The sequence below is a fragment of the Equus caballus genome, chromosome 1 (assembly GCF_041296265.1).
Source record: "Equus caballus isolate H_3958 breed thoroughbred chromosome 1, TB-T2T, whole genome shotgun sequence".
Taxonomy (NCBI): domain Eukaryota; kingdom Metazoa; phylum Chordata; class Mammalia; order Perissodactyla; family Equidae; genus Equus; species Equus caballus.
Window position 1 is genome coordinate 113851569 of NC_091684.1, and position 21386 is coordinate 113872954.

General features: G+C 51.0%; 1 protein-coding gene across 5 annotated transcripts; it reads left to right on the forward strand.

The window, feature by feature from the left end:
* The first annotated feature begins 1045 nt into the window (after positions 1 to 1045).
* On the forward strand, positions 1046 to 14473 carry NR2F2 (nuclear receptor subfamily 2 group F member 2). 5 transcript variants are annotated; one of them, XM_003363608.5, is made up of 3 exons: positions 1046 to 2055; positions 9774 to 10301; positions 12998 to 14473. In XM_003363608.5, the coding sequence occupies exons 1-3, from the start codon at positions 2013 to 2015 to the stop codon at positions 13270 to 13272; spliced, it is 846 nt and encodes a 281-aa protein (XP_003363656.1). In that variant the 5' UTR covers positions 1046 to 2012; the 3' UTR covers positions 13273 to 14473. The 5 variants fall into 5 exon arrangements, with proteins under 5 accessions (XP_003363656.1, XP_023506771.1, XP_070123664.1 ...); XM_023651003.2 differs by lacking the exon at positions 1046 to 2055 and adding an exon at positions 7627 to 8212; XM_070267563.1 differs by lacking the exon at positions 1046 to 2055 and adding an exon at positions 8132 to 8285.
* The last annotated feature ends 6913 nt before the right edge of the window (positions 14474 to 21386 follow it).

A 21386-nucleotide genomic window follows, 5' to 3' on the forward strand; every position in this document is an offset into this window, starting at 1 on the left:
GAGTGGCTGCCACACTACAGAGTGCAGAGCTACAACTCAGGCCAAAGTGAAAACCAAATCAAACCATATTTCTCTACTCCCAAACCCAGGGAAATCAGTTCTGGATCCGCTGCCGGAGCCACCTTACCCAATAACCACCTCCACCCTCAACTTTTTTTTCTTCTTTTGCAATGAACTGCCCTAGCCGCCTCTGAAAGCGGGACCTTAAGTTGTTAGGGCTGCGTCTCTGGGTGGCGGTGAGTTGTCCTCCATTAGGAACCCAAATGCCAGGTTATCCGACAGGCGCCCAGGCTGGGGAAGGTGGTCATCGATCAGACCTGGCAGGGAAGGGAGGAGAGGGAGGAGGAGAGAGGAGGGCACGGGAGGGGAGGGGAGAGGCTGGGCTGTGATCACCTTCACCTGCCCTGAGCCCAGCCCCCCTGTTCAACTAACCCTCGACCTTCTGCTGGGGTTAAAGGGGGCGGGGGCGAAAGGGAGGGGGGCACCCCTGAGTTACACAAGTGGCCTCCTTCTATAAGAGAATGAGTTCACCACCTCCCCAGAGGAACCTCACCATCCATCCACTCGGTGTAACTGATGAGACAAACCTCAAGGAAAAACTTCTGTAGCCCATATTTATGGTATTAATGAATAGTTAAAAAAAGATTTACACTTCTTATGATCAATATTCTGAGTTATTTCCCTCAAAGTATATAATTACAGTGTCTTCAGAGTTTTCATCATTGTTTGAGGTGGCAAAACCATTTGTAATTTTCATTAGCCAGTAAACATGTAATTAACATTCAGCACTGTGTTTAACTTAATTCCTGTTTAAGACAAGGACAAGAAGCAGCCGAAGAGCGTTAGTTCCATTTGTCAAGTCTGACATACATCTTACCATAACAGTTTCCTAAAATAAAAGATCCGTGTTTCCCCATTATTCTTCTCTTAAAACAAAACAAAACAAAAAAATCCATTAGTTAAAACTGTATTAAACTGCGAGAGGCGGCATAGTTTATTTTCAGTTTTCGGTAGTTACTGTATTCCTGCTTCCTTTATTCATTTTGGGGGGTGGAGGAAGGGAGGGGGTGAATTAAGCATTCATTATCTGAAGACATGAAATGGGGAACTCCTCCCCCCAAAAGAAATAGGTTTCTTCTTCAGGAAAGTTCTAGAATGGGGACTGGAAAAGGGGGTGCACGAATCTGCAGGGGAGAGGGAAATATCACTTTGGGGGACTTGAGTTAAAAGTAGAAAATGAGGATTCCAACCGATTCCTAGGAAAAATGTTGCCCTCCTGTTTCAAGTTCTATCTTTGAACCAGGGCGAGGGGAGCTTGTCTGCCAGTCTGGGAGGCTGCTGCTTTTTCCCCCTCCTCTCCCACCTCTGTTTTTTTCCAACTTGCTTTAGGATTAGCCTCCATCCCTCTCGACCCCAAACAGTGGAATTTGGCTGTGCCTCGGGTCGTCTTGCTTTGCAATATCGCCTACAGTTGTTGGCGGTTTTCTGCTGAGGCTGAGCCGTTTGCTCCAGCCTCCGACTAAACTCATTAAGTTGGGAGATTTTTTTCAATTGGACGGGTGTTTTTAAAGTCTCGTCTTTCCAGCCCCAAACAAGGTGTAACAACGCACTCTTCCTTCTAAGGAATGAGATGAGAGACAAGGATCACTCCAGACATCTCCTACCTACGGTTTGGGGGTTTTTTTCTTAAAGGCGAGGCTTGCATTCCTCAGCAGCTATGTACAAAGCTCCCTGAAAGCTCGTCTCTCTAAAGTTAGTGTGCAGGGTTTTCCAAGGCTGAGAGCGCCTAATACATGGGGAAGCACTTCCTTGAGGTGGAAGATCTCTCCCTTCACCTTTCCTCTTTTTCCCTGCAGGCTAGTGCCTACTTTTTATCAGTTTGCACAATCGCTTAGATAAACATCGAGGAGGAGATTCTCTTTAATTATCAAAGGCACATCTTTTCAGGGGGCCAACAAAGCGTTTATTTCACCCGCCAAACTAAAGGAGAGTTATTCCAGTTTAGAAGGAAGATGCAAGCGGTTTGGGACCTTGAACAAGGCAAATATGGTTTTGGTATGTTTACTTACAGTATTTTTTCTCTCTCTCTCTCCTTTCTCACTTTTCTCCTTGTGCTGTGTGGGGATGGGGATGACTTGGGATTTTTCAAAAAATCGGATTGCTAACGTGTATGAAATGCCTAGGACTGTGGTTTGAGGGGTTCGGGGAAGGGGGGACAGTCAATTCAATGCATTGCCATATTTTATTACATGTGTGCGGTAGGAGAGGTGGTGGAGGGGGGAGAGGGGGAAAATACAATTGCAAAGCTGCCAAAATATGATTAAACCGAAGCGTAAAGACTGCGGTGCCTCCCATCTCCTCGTCCTGTCTCCTCAAACTCATTTCCTTCGATAGAGCAAACTAAAAACCAGTCCTATAAGCGTGTTTTTCCAAGCAATAGACGCCTCGGTTTTCTAGCAAAGGAGCTGCTAGGCTCGCACTAAGGATCAGAATTTACTGTTCGATTTGCCTCTGCGCTGCGTTTTGCAACCTTGTGCAACTGACAGCCGGCAGGCGGGGAGGGAGAAAAGCTGTGCCCGGCGCCCTCGGCCGCGGCTCGGGGAGGCGAGCGCTCGGTTAAGCTAGGAGGAGAATCGCAACGAGAAGGGTACTCACCATCGGGCGGGGTGGTGGAGCTGGCGTGCGGATTTCAGGCAAACGTTTACCTTTTTGCTGTCTATTGCAACCGCGTCGGGCTGACTTAAGAAGCAATTCTATGCTCTGTCCAGAACGTTCAAGGAACAGTTCCTCATTTTTAAAAAGCCAGCGAGAGAGACGACAGAGACAGAGAAAGAAAAAGAGAGGAGGGGGTTGAGGGGGACGCACACAAACCCAGTTCAGGGAGAAAAAAAAAAAAATCACCTCTCCGCCAGTGACTCGGGAAATGCAGAGGTGGCGAGATCCGAGTGCGGTCCAACCAAGCCAGAGCCAATTAATTTTAAATCCTGAAGAATTATTCAGATTAAAATGTACAGAAGTTTCATTCTCCTATGCCTACGTGAGCCCAAAGTCGTTTCCCTTTAAGAGCTCCTTTTCTTTTAAAGTTGAATTTTAGGCAGCGAGGACTCTTACACTAGGGGGCAGACAGATACTGTACTTGCTCCAATCTTAAGCAATTTTTTCCCTCCCAGCATATGCTCTGATTTAGCACTGTAAATTTTTCAGAGGACCCAACTCTGACAGCCCCTGGTGATTTTCAAAGTACCACAAGCCAGTGGTTAAAAATTGCATTGACTTGGAAGTTCAGAGGGACACAATGGAAGCCCCTTTCCCTATTCATGGAGCTCCAGTGTGGTGGAAGAGAAAAACACACACGGACTAGATTGAGGGAAAAGAGGAATTCAATGAATCCTGGTGGACAGAACTGGCTTCTACTGAGTTCAGAGTTAAATTCAGCATTTGCTGGGGTCTGTATTCATATTGTGATTTAATTTGTGAAGAATTACAGCCGTCAGGCCACATTCTGCAAGAAAATCATATTCCTGGGTGGGTTTTCTTTTTTTCACCCCAGAGTAAGACAAATGTTTTTCCAACTTTCTCCAGCCAAATTAAAGCTTGCCATTCGTCTCATTAAAATAAATTTACATCTGCAATAAAAGACTGGGCTGCATTTTTAAAAAAATAGTAACAACATATTGATATTTATCTTTTGGTCTTAGAGCTGTTTTATTCAGGGGAAATGAGCATCTCTAAAGAAGGCATTTTAAAATATTTTCCCCTCTTTTTTCTTCTCAGTCTGCAATTCTCTCTCTTCTTCTATGCAGTAAAATTAACTACAATTTTTACAGGATTTTGTTTCCTTTGTAATAGCATCCCCATTACCAAATGAGTCCTAAAATACACAGCGAAACACCTCTGACTTCATGGCAGCCCTGTGGTCGTGTGCCTAGCAGGCTCCAGTTCTGTTGGAGATGGTTGGGAAATTCTTCATTTTAAATCTGAGGCCATCAGAGCATACTTGAAACAGCAAAAATCTCTAAGTGGACTGGGAAAGCTCTTCCTCCTCAAATTTTCCCACTGCATGTTTGTAAAAGGTGATCTTGCTATGGAGGCTTCTGCACTTAAGAAGCAAGATTAAGATTTCCCTATAATCAATTGTTCTCATCTTCTATTAAATTGAGATGGGAATGCCCATTAGATTTCCTATCTCAACCCCAGCCCCAGCACACCTCTGCTGAGTTTGCAGACAATCTACTGACATTTGCAGCATTAGGTAATTCTTCAAATCATAGAGGTTGAAAGAGAGGGAGAAAAAAAATCTTCACTGAAAATGATTTCTTTTCCATCCTTCTTGTCCTCTTTAGGAGAAAGTTATGTTGTGTCTCTAATCAACCTGAAATTCTCTGCCTAGCTTCGCTCTGTGGCAATCTCATTACACACCAGGTTTATGATAGTTCAGTGTCCACTATAGGTCTTTTTTTTTTTTTTTTTTTTTTTTTTTTACAACTCTCATACATTCCCAGCACCTGCAGCTCTAGTGAAATATGTGATTTCAGCGGAGAAAGGGTAAGGGCTCAGAAGGTTTCAGGAATGAAGCGTCAAGAGGATTTTTCCTTCTCTAAAAACTAGCTCCTATCTGCCTGTATCTTCCCTTAGTTTCTACCTTGTATTCTGCCTGTGTGTGTGAAGGGTGTTAAGTGCAAAACGCAATCTCCGCATGTCAGTTATATGGATGGTTTACTTATTTTTTAAATCCTGCCACTCTTCAATTTTTTGAACTATCGAGGATGCTTTCTTTTGGTTGTTAATTTACTATTTATATGTGTTCACGTTTCCTGAAGCTCAGCATGTTTTGTGTAAAATATTTTAATTGTTCATAAACCCGGTTGGCTTGCCAGTTTACAGTTTTTTCTTGGTGCAAAATGTGTAGGATGGAGTCACAATTTTCTTCTATACATGTGGAATAATCATCATCCACTAACTTGTCATAATCAAACAAAAAGGTTACTGTGTTGAAATAAAGTGTGTTCTGGGGGGGGCGATTCTAGGTGTTTGATGTTTAAAACCAAATGTCCTGTACCTCAGAGACACAACTGTGTCGACGATTTTAGCACATGGAGCAAAACGGTAGAGGCTAGAAGCTGTTCTTATTGCAGTGGATCCCTTGAGAGAGAATATGGCTTGTGTGTGGTTCTTGTGAGTTGTACTTGCTATTATTCCCAATTTGGGGCAGAATCTCTGGGTGTATTTTAATGATTGTATGAATGCTTAAAAGGAACTTGAGAAACAATGAAGTCGGTACTCAACTGTTCTATGACCTAGCAGCATAGTCGCTGAAGTCTTTGTCTGTGTACATTGACAAATGTGCATCTGATGCGTGTGCACTTACATATGTGTACAGAGGGTACGCACAAGGGAGGCTGGGAGGCTGCCTCCGCTTGTCCATCAGCGAGCAGAACGGTCTTTTCTGCTCTCACCACAACTGGGTGTGTGGCAGGACGTTGGCTTGCAAGTTAGCCAAAACTAACGAAAGAGGATAAAGTTGAGGAAAACTGATTTTAATTGCGTCATGACAACGAGATGAAGTCTACTCCTGATTCTCAGCATCCAAGATGCTTTATTCGAGCAATTAAAATGTCAGGCCACATACCTGTGAAATGTTAACTCTACAAGGAAAAGACAGATACTGAACGGCTTTTCTCCTCTAAAAAAGAAAAAAAAAAAGTGAGCCACCAAACCAAGCAAGTGATCAGAGTTGATTAAGAGAAGGGTCTACCATCACCCGGATTTGACCAAATCATTCGTTTGGAAAACGCCTGCAAGCTCGGTGCGCGGCACCTTCCCATCCCCACCCACTACCCTTCTGCAAAGAAACCGGGCAACTTTTCTCTTTCTCTGGCATTGTGGGCACAAAGATACGCCGGGAGTCCCGGGTGGTGCGCGAGCGGCGGATTCCGTGGCATCGCCAAGTTGCGAGAGGCGAAGTCCTCGATTCCATCCAAAGCCTCTCGCGGAGCCTTTAAGAGGCGTCGTGTGTGCGCGCCGCGCTCCTCTCCCCGCTGGGGCGGAAACCTGGAGTGCGGGGCGCGGAGAGCGCGGGGGCCGCGCGGCCCGGGCCGGCAGGAGCCCATCCCCCGCTCGGCTGCGGCGGCAGCGCGGCCGCCCCCTCCCCGCCCCCCTCGCCCCCCGCGCGCCCCGCGCCGCGTCCGCGACGCCGCTCGCGCTAGGACCGGGCTGCGCCCGCGGCCGCCATGGCGGGGCCGCCGCGCTCCGGCCAATGACGGCGAGGGGGCGGCGCGCGCGCGCCTGGCCAGGCCAACCCCGGCTGCTGCCTTATAAGGCGCGCCGTCGCCATGGCAACGTGCGCTAAGTTGCAGCAGTCGTGTCAAAGTTCACTATATAGAGAGCTCAGTGAGCTGATCGCGGAGAAGCCACTTCTGCCAGCCCCGGCGCCTATAAATCGCATTCCCTCCCGCGCCCCCCTTTTTAGCATATTTGATCACTTTGATTCTCTGTTCTTTTCTCTCCGCGGTGTGTGTGTGCGTGCGCGCGTGTGCGTTTTCTTCTCCTCCTCCTCCTCTCCCCGAGTTGCCTCCTTTCTCCGGGTGCCGTGCTGCCTTTTTTCCCCTCTTTCATTCTTTCTCTCCGTCTTTTTCTCCCCCCTCTGCGCACGAAGGATGTGCTTCTAGGTGGTGATCTGCCCTCCTCTCTCTCTTTTATCATTTCTCCCCCGCCGCCGGCGAGTTGACTCTTTCCCTATGTGTGTGAGGCGGCGGCGGCAGCAGCAGCAGCAGCGGCTCCGGCGGCGGCAACAGCGGCAGCAGCGGCTTCAGCGGCGGCGGCGGCGCTAGACGCGGCGGCTCCGGGCCCGACCCGGCGGCTTCGGCGGCGGCTCCGGCGGCGGCGGCGGCACGAGCGGCCCGCAGGGAGCGGCGAGCGGCCTCCATCCGGCGAAAGCGGGCGGCGGCGGCCGGAGCGAGCGAGGCGCGCGCCGGGCGCCCGGGGCAGGCGGCGGCGGCGGCCCAGCGCCAGGACGACGCCGCGCAGCGCCCGACGCGGACCACTTTCATGCTGATTCCCCCGGACCCGGGCAGCGCTCCGGCCACTCCGCGGGCCGCCGGCCTCCGCCCCGGCCTGCCCGGCTCTCTGGGCGCGCCCGCGACCGGCGCCTCCGCTCTCCTAGTCCTCCTGATTTCGATGGCTTTCCTGAATGGCTGACTGTGGGCTGCCCTGGACTTGGCCCCCGGACAGTCGCCTCTCCTCCTCCTCCTCTTCCTCCTCCTCTTCCTCCTCCTCCTCCAACTCCTCGGCACACCAGCTCTGAGAGCGAGAGAGTGAACGAGAGAGGGAGGGAGAGCGAGCGAGCGAGATCTTTGGAGAGATTTTTTTTTTTTTTTTTGCCTCCTACTTCTGTCTTGAAGCCAGACAATCGACTTGCAGCTCTCCCTCCCCTCCCTCTCTCTCCACGTTCTGCTGCCACTCGCTCTCCCCTGGCCCCATCCCCTCCCCTCCCGGCGGAAAGCCCCCCGAAACCAACAAAGCTGAGCCGAGGGAAACAAACAAAACAAACACACCGGGCCAGACAAGCAATCGACAAAACTTTGCAAAAGCAGAAACAAAAAAGGAAAAACTAACCAACCTCAACCAACCAGCCCCCGAGACACCCGGGGCGCCCTCCCGCGCCCTCTCGCACCCTCGCGCACACAAAAGGCGGCGCCGGAGCCCGAGACCCGGGAGCCGCCGCCGCCCGCAGCCAGGGGAGCAGGAAGTCCGGACGCGGCCCCCATAGATATGGCAATGGTAGTCAGCACGTGGCGCGACCCCCAGGACGAGGTGCCCGGCTCGCAGGGCAGCCAGGCCTCGCAGGCGCCGCCCGTGCCCGGCCCGCCGCCCGGCGCCCCGCACACGCCACAGACGCCCGGCCAAGGGGGCCCGGCCAGCACGCCGGCCCAGACGGCGGCCGGCGGCCAGGGCGGCCCTGGCGGCCCGGGCGGCGACAAGCAGCAGCAGCAGCAGCACATCGAGTGCGTGGTGTGCGGGGACAAGTCGAGCGGCAAGCACTACGGCCAGTTCACGTGCGAGGGCTGCAAGAGCTTCTTCAAGCGCAGTGTGCGGAGGAACCTGAGCTACACGTGCCGCGCCAACCGGAACTGTCCCATCGACCAGCACCACCGCAACCAGTGCCAGTACTGCCGCCTCAAAAAGTGCCTCAAAGTGGGCATGAGACGGGAAGGTATCGGCCTCTCATTTCTTCCCCCTCGCCTGGGGTCCCGGGGCCCTGGGTGCGTTTGGCTAGCCTGCTCTGGGTAAGGACACAGAAGCCCCAAGCTCTTCTCTTCGTATTGCAGCTGCAAGGGGGTTTATACTAGAAGCAAGTTCTGCACTGGAACCTAGACCCCCAAATCCGCATGCTTTGGCCGACTGATTTCCTCCTCTACTCTCTCTTCGGGCTGTTTCCATTTTCTTTGCATTGATTGCAAGTTCATCCGAGTTCGCCTTTCTGCAAGGGATGGGGTGTTGTTGTTGTTGTTGTTTTAAAGCCTGGTTTACTTCTCTCTCTTTCCTCTCAGTTTCTCTCTCTCCTTCTTTTTCCTGCATGTTCAACATATGTCCCTCCTCCCCACCCCTCTCCCCAACCCCCACCCTCTCAAAAAAAAACCAACCTGAGATTGTACTTTTGTACAGGAGGTTCAAATTACAAATGGCAATTTTATGCACTTCGCCGTATTAACGCTGCCGCCCGGGCAGCGCTCATGTGACCCTCCGTGGATTAACATTCTGCTAAAAAAAAAAAAAATACCTCGGTTTTCTTTTTTCCTTTCACTTTTGAAAGGAGGAGAGCGCGATAGGGAGTAGGGAGAGGGTGGGCGAGGGGCCCTGGGCGGCTGCTTTCGCTCTGCGCGAGTTGGGTCTTTGTGATCGAAAATTCGCCGAGCGCCGCGAGCCGTGCTCGGCCAATGGCGCGCTGGGCGCCGGGCGCGGGCTCCGGGCTGGGGCGAGCGAACGCCGGGGTTTCTTTGTGTTTCTGCGAGAGCGACTCGCCCGGTCCGGCGACACATAACAGCCCCAGCCGGAGCCTCACCGGCTTTCCCCGGCCCTCACGGGCCCTGCCCGGGCTGCGCCGGCGCCGGCCGCCCGCTCCCCGCCTCTCCCCAGCTTCCTCTCGCCTCGGCCGGCCTCTCTCTCCGCCCTCTCTCTCCATCTCCCTCTCCGAGCACACTGATGAGGCTGCGGCCAGACCGCGGCTCTCCGCTCGTCTCGCCGGGGTTCCGCTCCGGGCTGCGGCCGGGGCTGCGGGGCATGGGGGAGAATGGTTCGGGGTGGCCACAGGCCGTCTGGGGTGAACCGTTGTGTCTTTTGCAAAAGCGTCTCACCCTCCCCCCGGACTCGCCCCTCCCGCTCCCTCTCCTCCAATCAATAAGAAATATCAGCTGTTTAGCAGTAAAGAAGAAAGATGCCCCCAGAATGCTACATCCCGCCCACAGTGCCGGGACCCCGAGGCAAGGTGGCCAATTCTGGGGCTTCGGCGGCCCAGCCCCGGGCGGGCCTCGGAGGCAAGTGTGCCGCTCTGGCCGCCAGAGCTTGCCTGGGTAGTGGTTGGAGAGGAGTGCCGCCGGGCTCCCGGTGACTCCCAGGTCTGTGGCCCTGGCGCGCTTGTGAGAGGGACAGGCCTGGCTGCTCGGCTCGGCGCGGGGTCTGGGTCAGGCGGAGGTCGGGCTGGGGCAGACCCTGCCGGGGGAGCTGGGGAACAAGGCTGGTCATTAACTGTGGAATGTCTCCTTTCCTCCCCGCAGCGGTGCAGAGGGGCAGGATGCCGCCCACCCAGCCGACCCACGGGCAGTTTGCGCTGACCAACGGGGACCCCCTCAACTGCCACTCGTACCTGTCCGGATATATTTCTCTGCTGCTGCGCGCCGAGCCCTATCCCACGTCGCGCTTCGGCAGCCAGTGCATGCAGCCCAACAACATCATGGGCATCGAGAACATTTGCGAACTGGCCGCTCGGATGCTCTTCAGCGCCGTCGAGTGGGCCCGGAACATCCCCTTCTTCCCTGACCTGCAGATCACCGACCAGGTGGCCCTGCTTCGCCTCACCTGGAGCGAGCTGTTCGTGCTGAACGCGGCCCAGTGCTCCATGCCCCTCCACGTCGCCCCGCTCCTGGCCGCCGCCGGCCTACATGCCTCGCCCATGTCCGCCGACCGGGTGGTCGCCTTTATGGACCACATACGGATCTTCCAAGAGCAAGTGGAGAAGCTCAAAGCGCTGCACGTCGACTCCGCCGAGTACAGCTGCCTCAAGGCCATAGTCCTGTTCACCTCAGGTAGGAAGGAGCCCTGCCCAAGCTCATGCCCAAGAGCTCCTAGCCCAGAGTTAGGGCCCAGAGAACTTGAGAGTCCTCAGAGCCAGCTCCACTTTCCCCTTGAAAGGCCAAACTGTTGAGTGCAACTGGAAGTGGGAACTTGGTATAGCTCCTGGGCGCCACTAGGCCTGTCCTGGGGAGTGGAGAGGAAGGCTGCGATGCAGGAAGGATGCTTCAGGCACAGACTCTCCAAATGGGCCATGGGGAAGCCTCTCAGGCCTGCTGCCCTCCTGCCAGACTGGGATGCATGCTCCTGCTCCCTCCCTTAGCCCAGGCCCTCTGGGCCAGCTGAGCCTGTGGAATCTCCTCTACCGCAGGGCACCCTGGCTGAGCCTCTAGGAGATGCCCCGGGCACTGGAGCAGTCCTGGCATCATCCCTGCAGGGAAAAGTTTGCCCCTTCAGGGGAAAATTTGCCTGCTAACTCAGTGGGAGTTAGAGCTTCAGGCAATTCCAACTGGAGGGCAGCAATTTTCAAAATCATATTCCTTTAAAAACAGCGCAGACTGCCAGGAGAGGGGCAAGAGCTGTCAGGAAGGGGCAGGAGGCAGAAAGGGGCCCCCAGAAGTCTTCAGAATGTCTGCAGGGGGTGGAAGACTGTGGCCTCTTGCTTCCTCTGCCCAGGCAAACACTTAAGGCAATTTTCAAACAACTCAAGCAGATGCCAACTTGGACTGGCTGTGAATGTTGCCCGAAATATAAAATCATCATTGACTGCATTATGAAATCTAATTGGTTTGCCTGTAGTTTAACCTGTGTGCGTAAGAGATCTAATATTAATTAACTCTTGAGGCCAAATGATTTTTGAAGGTGTCTGGCTTTCCACTTTGGGCCACACCTGAGCCTTTTGGCTGCCTTCAGGCTGAGTTCAGCATAGCCCAGGTGGGTGGAAATCAGCCCCTCCACATCCTTGTTCTAAGTTGTCAGCTGATCCCTTTGTCATGGCAGAGAGGGAAAAGGGGTCCCGATTTGGAATAACCAACATTTGGATGTTGAGAGGGCTTGGAACCTACTCACCCACTGCAGTATTTCCAGCTTGTAATCAGGACAGTAGGAGAGCTGTGTAGTTCGTGTGGCAGACAAAAAGACCCACAATCCCTTCCTTATTGTTTGAAGGAAACCTGGGGACCCAAGTCATTAGCTGAATCTATTGCAAGTTCTGAGTCCTTAACCCACTGTCTTTGATACATTGCTGCTTTGCACATAAAATCGTCCCACAGCCACCCCAAATTCTGCCTTCCAAAGTCCTTAGGTAATCAATTAAAGGGCAGTGTCTGGGCAAGGAAGAGCTGTATGCAAAGGCTTGGATCTGGATTATTTTTCTCAGGGGACCTGTCATAACTAGAACGTTTGCCTGATGCAAATGTACAGGCATATTCCCCTGCCCCACAGCCACCTTCACTGTCCCACAGCCCCACGCCCAGCCCACCTTCCCAGATGGCGGGGTGCTTGTTAATTTCTTGATATCACTGTTAGCTCTTAGCCTTACCCTTGGTCTTTCAAGGAAAGAAATGCCTGATACTGTCGTAACAGTTTAATTTATTACTATTTGCAAAATGTAGAGGCCTGTGTAGAGAATGCAAATTGCCTCACAAAGAGATAAAGCTTCCTGTTATCTGATTCAGAGGGAGACACAAGGTACCCATGCAGAGGGAAAGAGTCCTGTGCAAACAGATCTTTAAATTCCTGATCACAGACACCTATGCATTCTGTAGACATGCAGAGTCCTAGATACACACATGAGGAGCTTGCATGTGTGTTCTGGCTCTGGGGTGGAGGTGGTGGCAGCTGTTTTTGAAGATCTGTTTTAAGGCTTCACGATATGCATGTGTTAGCCCCAGTCTTGTCTGGGGAGCCCCAAAAGGTCAGGTCACAACCTGCACCGCCTTCAGTGAGAAGCCTCTCATTTCAAAGGCACTTATTGTATTTTCACGTATCCGAAAAAGAAAAGTGTTTTCCTGAAGATAACGGGGAGGGAGGTTCTTCTTAGAGGGACTTGGGTTTAAAAAAATATGTGTAAAGGGGAGTGGGAGAAAAAGAGAGAGAGAAGAAAAGGGGGGAAAAGAAACAGCTCAAATGAACAGAGAGATCACAGTTTGCATGGCTGCCCTTCAATAGGCTAAACTGACAAGATCAGTTTTAAAGGGCCACTTAAATCAGTTTCAAAGACTGGAGAAAAATGAGTCGCCCTCTTTGGGGAGAATCTGAGGCTGGGTCGTGGTCGCCATTGCTGGGGGCTGGGCCAAGTTGTTGCCCACCCCCACTATATAATTATAAGCCAAACTATTATTTACAGAGGAGGAGGGGGAGGAGTACTGGCAGTTTTGGTTTCATCTGTTTGTCTGTCTGTTTACTGACTTGAGCCAGATTCACCCAATGCACTTTGCTTGGGCCTCCCAGTGACCAAACCCGAGGACTGGGACAGTGGAAGCCTGCAGCACACTGGTCTGTGTTTTCTTTTAAAGCAAATACCCCAGGACCATCTCCTGCTCTCCCCGCCCCCCTCCAGGTTTTCAGTACTGAGGCATTTGCTCCAGCTCCGGTTGGGGCAGTTTGACAGAGCACTGTGCACACACCTCATGTGACCCATTTCAAACCTCTTAATCTGATGACTGAATTCTTCTTCTTCTTCTTCTTTTTTTTTTAAACTTTCTTCCAGATGCCTGTGGTCTCTCTGATGTAGCCCATGTGGAAAGCTTGCAGGAAAAGTCCCAGTGTGCTTTGGAAGAATACGTTAGGAGTCAGTACCCGAACCAACCAACGCGATTCGGAAAGCTTTTGCTTCGCCTCCCTTCCCTCCGCACGGTCTCCTCCTCAGTCATAGAGCAATTGTTTTTCGTCCGTTTGGTAGGTAAAACCCCCATCGAAACCCTCATCCGGGATATGTTACTGTCCGGCAGCAGTTTTAACTGGCCGTATATGGCAATTCAATAAATAAATAAATCAAAATAAGAAAGGGGAGTGAAACAGAGAGAAAGAAAAGGCAAAAGACTGGTTTGTTTGCTTAAATTCCTTCTGTTAAGAAAGGATATAAAAGGATGTTACAAGTTTGCTAAAAGAAGAGAGGGGAAGAATTTAATGGACTGTGAATTTCAAAAAAAAAGACTGTCAAATGAACTTTTACAGAATGCATTAAAAAAAAACTCCTGTGTCGGTCAGAACAACTTGCTACTTATCATTTTTGTATAAAAAGGAAATTAGTCTTTTTCTTTTTTTGGTAAATTTTTGAAAAATATTGCTAAAAGTGCATTTAAGGAGATTGGGAGAAAATTAGCAGAATGGAGAAAGTAAGTCTTTTTTTTTTTTTCCAAATTATTAATTGTCCTGTGTCTATGTACCTCTAGCTGTTCTTTTTTGTACTTTTCTGGTTCCAAACCAGTTTATTCTGTGGTTCTATAATAAGTTTTGATATAATCTTGGCTTCTTAAAAACTGTGTATCCTTAAAATATATGTTCTGCAAGAATTAAAACTGAGTCCATGAAAATACCATAGGAAGAGATAAAACTTTAAAAGGCAACTCAAAGATGATGGAAACGCACTTAGAAGTGGTGACCAAAAATTTTAGGTGAAGTTGAGCACTCTAATTTGAGAACTGGAGGAACCACATACAACACTTAACTTCCCCTATCCTGGCCTCCCCCCCCCCCAAAAAAAACCCCACCATGACAAACCTAGCTTTTTAAAAATATTTTAAGAAAGAGAATGAACTGTGGAATTTATTGGCAGCCAAGGAATGTGTCCAAGACACATGCTGAGGTTTTGAATAAAAAGTGAACTTTTGTAATTTGAATTGGGTCCCGCTTAGTTCTTGAATTGTTATGAAAATCCTATATCTGTTTGTATATTTGCAAACCCTTTGTATTATAATTGTTGATATTTTCCCTTTTTAAAAAATACCATTGAAATCAGCATGACAAAATAACACTGTTGGCACTTATAGATAACGTGATTGATTCAGTATCTTAGAGTTTACAGTTTGTGTTTTAAAAAAAACTGAAGGTTTTTTTTTAAGTGCAACATTTCTGTATACTGTAAAAGTTATAATAACTGAACTGTTTGGTCGAGTCTTTGTGTGTTATATTCCAAGGAAAATTGAAAGTATTCAGAAATTAAAATATTATTTGATATCTGAAACCTGTTTGGCTGTCCCCACTCACTGTCTTTCCATCGAGAAGAGCCCCTGTGAGCTCTCCCTGAGCCGGGCCTGGGGGCTCTATTTATTTTCTCCCCTCAGTTAGTTTGTTCAAAGGTGGACTAGTGTATTTGCCTGTCTAATTTGGGTGTGTGTGGGGGGGAGCTGAAGTTAATGGTTTATCTATGGTTTAGGAAGTGCCATACTGATACAGTAAACCACCCCCATTCACCTAATCCTCCTTTTAATTAAAAATGGATTTTCCAGGAAAAAAAAAAAGGGCCCTTATATTTGTCACACTTAAGTGCCTGCTTAGGGAAGGTATTGTGAAAAGTATTAGAAATCTTGAGATCAGTATCTATTTTATGATCAGAAAAAAATACTGTTTTGTACATTTCTGACAGTTACGCAGAAGACCGTTCAAGCAAGCTAATCACAGCATTGTAAATAGAGGGCAGTTGTTTGCAATGAGTTTTTCCTTAAGTAGGTGTGATCTTTAAAAATATTCTGTGGTTCTCATCTAGCGTGGTTGTTGAGAGGATTTCAAATTCAGTGATATAGCTTCTAGCGCTGAAGGGTCTGTTTTTAATGTATATATGACAACTTGCAGTTGGTCTGCCTTCCCCTCCCCCTTTTACGTTCATTCTGTGAGAGCATGACCACAGGTCAAGGGAATCTTTTCCAGTGGAGTTATGTACATAGAAACACATCGACATTTTGACATTTCAGATTGTGTAGATACAATCTGTCCTGCTCTTGGGATCCTTTGTCCTTAGAAGCCAAATTAAGAAAAAGAAGAGAAAAAAGAAGGAAGGAACTTTACATGGTGTGCTGATTTGGAAGTAGTAACTATTTTGTTTTGGAGTCTTTTTCCCCCCCTCTTTCTCTTTTCCTGGTTTGGAGGAAGCTCAGTGTGTGGGAGCTTGCAATTTTGTTCTTGTTGAGGCTTTCCAGCATCCCCCCCCCTTCATTATGTTGTGGTTTAATTTTAAAAGGGGGTGGGTAGGGGAGGTGAAAGAAAAGGGATCATTTTGTAAAGTGTATTAAACTTTGATACTCAGTTCCAGCCAATACATGTAGACCAGAAAAATCTGTCTGATTTGTGCATTTGAGCAGAGTTCTCCATCTGACCCTCAGCTTCTTTCTGTAGATATATACATACATAAATATAAGTATGTTCTTACGGCAGAATGTCGCTGACCTTTAGGTCGAGGTTTTCTCGGTTGTTGTTTATTTTCTCCTCTTGCAAGTGCTATCCATGTGAGTGTGTGAAGTTTCTCTAATAAGTAAAACACAGGCCCTTTTCCTTGTTTGTTTTGTGTTAGTTTATTGTAAACAGCCATTTGTTGTAAATTATTATTGGCATTAAATTATAATTTATGATTTTCAAAGCAAAAGACAGTCCCTGTTTTATTATGCTTTAAGCATGTGTTCTAGACATTGGAAACCTCTCTCTCCCTCTCTCTAAGTTTCAGCAATGAGCTTGGGGTCTGCGAGGCAGAAAAACAGGACCCAAAATTTTTCAAACGGTTAAAACAAAACCCCTTGTATATGTTTAGAGTGGCCGGAGGAGGATCTGTTTAGAGTCTTGAGTTTGGTTTAAGTTTATTGCATTTAAAGAAAGTTTTTCTTTTCACGCTGAGTTAGAACAAAAGATCTTTGCTGCGACTGAATTGGACAAAAGACGAGGGCTGGGACCCAGCGAGCGCGTTCTGTGTGAAATTGACGAGATCTTTAAAAAAGCTGCTAAACATGGCGACTCTTTCCCTTTAAGTGTCTCTTTTTCCTTGCTGGGTTTTTTTTTTTTTTCCATCTGATCTGAGCTCGCTTTATTTCTTTTCCCAACCCCGCTCCCCCTCCTCCTCTTGACGCTCGGGGGTGTGAGAGAACCCAGTTAGACGCGAAATGCAACAATAGTCCGAGGAGAGAGAGGGGCGATCGCTGCTTCTCGCCACTTTCAAACAAACCTGGGGGAAGACGGAGCTGGGGGGGATTCTAGCCTGTTCGCTTGGCTCGCGATCTCCCTGCCTCGGCCTTTCACCATTAGTTCTCTCTGGGCCGCGAGGGGCTGGGGCTCAAAGTTAGCGGGCGAAGTCCGGGGCTGGTTCCGCGGAGACGGCTGGGGTAGCATCCGGCCGGCTGCAGGGACGGGGCCCTCGAGTTGGCAGCGGCTGCGGAAAAGTGCCTGCCCCCCCAGCCCCCGCCCCCACTTACGTGCGGCGGAATTCCGCCAGCGCCCCCGGAAAGTCCGGGGTGCCGGGCGCGCGGAGCTGCACTCTTGGGATGTGCATTAAGCGGCGACCGGCGGAGGGCGGGGGCGGGGGGCGGTCAGGGGGAGCTCGAGCGTGTGAAACTCTGCCTCGAAGCTCGCTTTTGACTTGGTCCTATGAGCTGAGCCAACATGGCGTCTCCCATTGCACCGCGAGCGCCGGGCTGCCAGGCACGGCAGGGCCGGGTAATAGAAAACACATTGGTTACCCAAAAAGAAAAAAAGGGGGGGGGGTGCTAAAGGCCATTCCATCTGCAGACAGAAAACCCTCTTTTAAACTCTTGCTGGCTAGTGAGTGCGGTCCTCGATTATTCTGTAATTAAAGCAGTAGAATTTGCAGGGAAAATACTGGTAACGCAGCATCCCCTTCTCTCTTCGCCCACCACCCCCCTTATAATCAGGAGAGTTTATTTCATGTCTCCTCTCCCAACAAGAACCAAATCAGAAAAAGCATAAGTCTGTATCCTCAAACGATCTCAAATGTTTGAACGGTATAGGGGGAGGGGGAGAGGCCAGTATTTACAGACCTCGGTCGGGCAGTTCTCGCGCTCATTAAGGCAGGGGCTGCGCCGGGTGTGCGGGGGGTTTGCGCCGCCGCCGGGCCGAGCTGGGGGTGGGGGCCGGGCTGCGGACCCGGTCGGACGTGGGCAGAACTTGCTGCCTGCGTGTCAAAGTTATAGGAAAGGTGGCTTTCGGAGCGGAGGGCTGACTGAGGACGCACAGGGGCAGAGGGCTGGTTCTGGGCGGGTGGTCCCAGGCCCTAGAAATGGGCGAGCCTGCGTGGACGGCGCCCCTGACAGGAGCGCGCCTGCAGCGGAGGCTCCCCTTTCTCTTATAGGTTTCAGAGTAGGCGAGGCCGACCATGGGACAGACCTGGCCTCCCAGAGAGGGTCTTCCGAGGGCCTCTGGAGAGGCCGTGGATTGGCCCAGGCCGAGCTCTCAGCAGTCGGGGGAATTGCCCCTTCCGTCCAATTCCAGCCTCAGCCCGGGCCTGGAGACCCCTACCCTCTGCCGCCTGGGAGGGGACTCTGAATTCCCGGCCTCGTCAAGATTTATTGAAGTTGGGTTTAAAAAACGTGCTTCAGATGATTTTTCCCATTTTCTCAGATTTCAAAGGCTCCCTGCAGTGCGGCTGCCTAATTAATGGTGAAATTCAACTAAATCTAATTATGCAGTAATTTTAAAGCAGTTAGTGCTGGGCGTTGGTTTGTAATAGGACCCCAGTTTTTTAAAGTTTGCTTACTGTGTTGGTTTAGGGGAAAGCCATCTTTTGTATGGCAGAGAAAGACGGGGAAATAGTTTTGCTGCGAGAACCAGCCGGCTGAGGACCGCCCCCCCCCCCCCATCTCCATCCCCACTTCTATCTCCTTTCCCTTCTCCCTCTCTTTTGCTCTTCCAAGCTCACGCTCAAAAGCTGAGCGAGGTGCTAACCCAGCAAGGAGACCCAGTTGCATAGCCAAAGGGGAAAGGGAGAATTTTTCATAAAGAGACACAAAGAGGCTTGGTATCTGCTCTCCTGGACTTATCTGTAAATGTCCGAAAATAGGGAGGGGACTCTCATCTCCTCTAATAGAGAACAGATTTCCACCCTTAACATCCATTGTCATTAAGGCGAAAAGCTGACTCTTGGAGTTATAAATCTTATCGTCCTTCTGATAACACACTTGTAATAAGTTAGCGTCCTATTCAAAGTGAATTGTAAAACTGCCTCATTTAATATGGCATCTGTGTCATTAAAACTTTTATTTTTTTCCCCCCTCGCGTCTTGCAGGCCTGGCATTCGGGCGAGCGCAGAGGTGCTTATTGGACCTCTGGGGTAGGGCCAAGGGGGAGAAAGGTGTGAGGGATGGGCTGCCGAGATTGAGCCTCTGGATCTTAGTCTGGAGTGAGAGACCCCTGAGGTAGAAAGGGCCTGGGTGGGGGGAGGCTATGTCCCCCTTTCCCAACACCCCCCCCCCCCCAGTGGCCCCCTCGAAATGACGTTCCTTGAAAGAAACATGCTTGTGATTAGCTAAGCAAACACATCTGCTTTCGGAGTTGGGCCTTCGTTAATTAGCTGAACAAAGGGCCGTTTTGCTTTTTACCTTTTGCTAGGGGAGAGTGTTATTTCAGGAGTGTCGCGGGCCCTCCTCTTTTCAATTGCAGCCACGACGTTAATTTTATTGGGATTACTGATGGGAAATGAGGTGGCGCAGGCTTCCGAGAGGAAAAGCTTGATCATTACCCCCTTTGGAACTATATTTTTCCACCCAACCTCCTGCTCGCGAGGAGGGGGCGGGGGGCGAACCGCGCAGCAAGTTCGGAGCAATTGGAATCAGGCTCGCGGTACGCTGATCTCGGGTGACAGAGCGTGTGTTGAAGCTGAACTCTATAATTTGCGCTTCTGTTCCTTTATTAGGCCTGGACAACGAACTAATGAGCTTTGGCCCAGCACAGTGTCACTTGTATTTATTTTCTTATGGCAACTTTGAGATAGCGGAAGTGTTCCTTACCAAGAGCCAGGGAGGCCCAGGAGTCCTGACCGCTGCTGTCCCGGCCCGGGTCGGTGGCCGCATCCCGGGGGAGGGAGGGCGCGCGCAGAACTGACGGAGTCTGGGGACTGGGCCTATAGGCAAGGCCCTGGGGCGCTCAGGAAGGCGTTAGGCCCTTTGGAGGCCCAGGCCTTTCTGCAGGCCCAACTCCCTGAGGTTGAGGTCGAGGGGTGCAGGGCAAGCCCAAGCCCAGGGCAGGTCCCCAGGCACGAGATGGTCGGAGGTGCAAGGGTGGCATGGCTCCCTCCTGGCGTTGGGCAGAGAAGGGATCCACAAGCAGAGCGTGTCAGGCCAAGGGACCCTTGGAGCGAGCTGTGCTATCCTGCCGTGGCCATGGCGCCTGTCTGCTTTGTGCTGAGGGAGGCCTGGCTCCGCTCTCTGGCTAACTGATTTGGGGGTGGGTGCGGCGGAGAGGATGCTCCAAAGGAGCTCTTGGGGTCCTTAAGTGCGGGGGCATCCTTCCCTCTCTCCCTGGTTTGGCTGCTCCAAAGAGTGTCAGTTGGAGAGGCCTGGAATAAAGTAGGGAGTGGGCTGGGGACGGAAAGGGGTCGGCAAAGACAGCACTAACGTCCCTTGTGCCCTGGCAGAGAGAATATGAGCCCCCCACACGGGGGGAGGGAGGCGGGGTGCAAGGAAAGGGGAAGCCCAGGGAACTGCAGGCGAGCGGGGGACTTCTCCACTCTGCAGCCTGCGACTTCCCGCGGCTCTCGCCTCGCTGTCCGCCAGGCAGCCCTTGCTAATAACGCCCAGGCTCTGTGCCCCCGCCCGCCCTGTCTTTCTTCGCCTCTCCTCGCTTCATCCCTCTGCCTTCCTACCCCCTCCCCACCTCTTCCTTCCTTCCTGCAAATGGGTGTTAACGTGGGTCTTTATGTTCTGTCTATAACTAGGATGTAATCACGCGCCCCATGCCTCTCTCTAAAAGCATTTAATAAATGTCTATTAAAGCGCTACAAATGTAAGATGAATTTAGTGGCGCGGCTGCCTCCCTGAATCCGAACGGTAATGATGGATTTATCAACGGGGATTCGCCTTCAGCACAGCGAGGGAGGTTTACTCAGCAAATATGTCGGCGAGCACCCACCCAAATACAATCATTTGATCCCCTGCGGGCGCTAGCCGCCTCACCCCTTCCGTCGCCCGCCTGGCGAGCCAGGGACGCCCGGGGCCAGCGCCGAGCGGAGCCCGGAGGATCAGAGGGGTGCCGCGCCTCTCCTGGCCTCTCGCCCCTTCCTCTGTCTCCTCTCGGCCTGCGGGTCTCCTCTCTTGGCAGTCGTGGGGGACCTAGCATATAGGTTTGGAGGTGGGAAGCCGGCGGTTGGCAGTGCTAGAGCACACGGTGACATGTATGCTGACTTGGCTTTGCCCAGAGACATCAGTGGACGCCCTCGCACCCCTCTGGGTTTTGAAGTCATAGCAATTGTTCCTGAGTTTTCGTGTGGCCTCTTGAGTACCCTGGCTTTGACCAAATCTTAGGTCGTGGGATCCTCGCTGGGCCAGCAGCCCAGCCCTGGGCACCATTATAGGGGAGGCGGCTGGAGGACGGAGGCGTGGGGCTCTCAGGCCTCCGGAGGGATCCAAGTGTCCCCAGAGCGGGTGCCTTACGTGCCTGCCCTCCCCAGGCTCCTTGGATCCCGCCAAGCCAAAGCAGAGGCGGCTGTTCTCCAAGATTAGGGTGTAGTCTCCAAGACAGGGGCAAAACTTCCAGGTCTCTTCCCCTACATAGACAGGGCTTCTCTCCCACCTGCCCCGCCAGAGACCACCCGGCCATTTTAAAGTTTTTGTGGCTGTGGATTTTTAGAATTTGGTTTGGACTGTGATCGTCAAGGCGCACAGCCCCAGTGACCGCCACCTCTTTCTTTTTTGTCTTTTATCTTTCTTTTCGAGGGGGAGGAAAGTGCTGGCCTGTTCCATCAAGCCCAGTTCGCATTTGCTTTGGCCTCTGATTTCTCTTTCTTCTTTGGAAATTTCATTGAGATGTCTCTGTACTTCGCTTGTCAGTTATCTTTGTTCCTTTTAAATAAAGGGCTTTTAAATGGACTTATTGCTCCCAGCGTGGGTTCCTCTCTCTAAATGTTAGAAAATTGTGCCATCTACCCGCTATGCTGAGTACTGTCA

What these genes read in the sequence shown, in the direction of transcription:
- NR2F2 (XM_023651003.2), top strand. Translation starts at nt 7,771, where the DNA reads ATGGCAATGGTAGTCAGCACGTGGCGCGACCCCCAGGACGAGGTGCCC. An exon ending in AGTGGGCATGAGACGGGAAG is followed by an intron (nt 8,213 to 9,773) that starts GTATCGGCCTCT and finishes TCCTCCCCGCAG; the next exon opens with CGGTGCAGAGGGGCAGGATG. An exon ending in CATAGTCCTGTTCACCTCAG is followed by an intron (nt 10,302 to 12,997) that starts GTAGGAAGGAGC and finishes ACTTTCTTCCAG; the next exon opens with ATGCCTGTGGTCTCTCTGAT.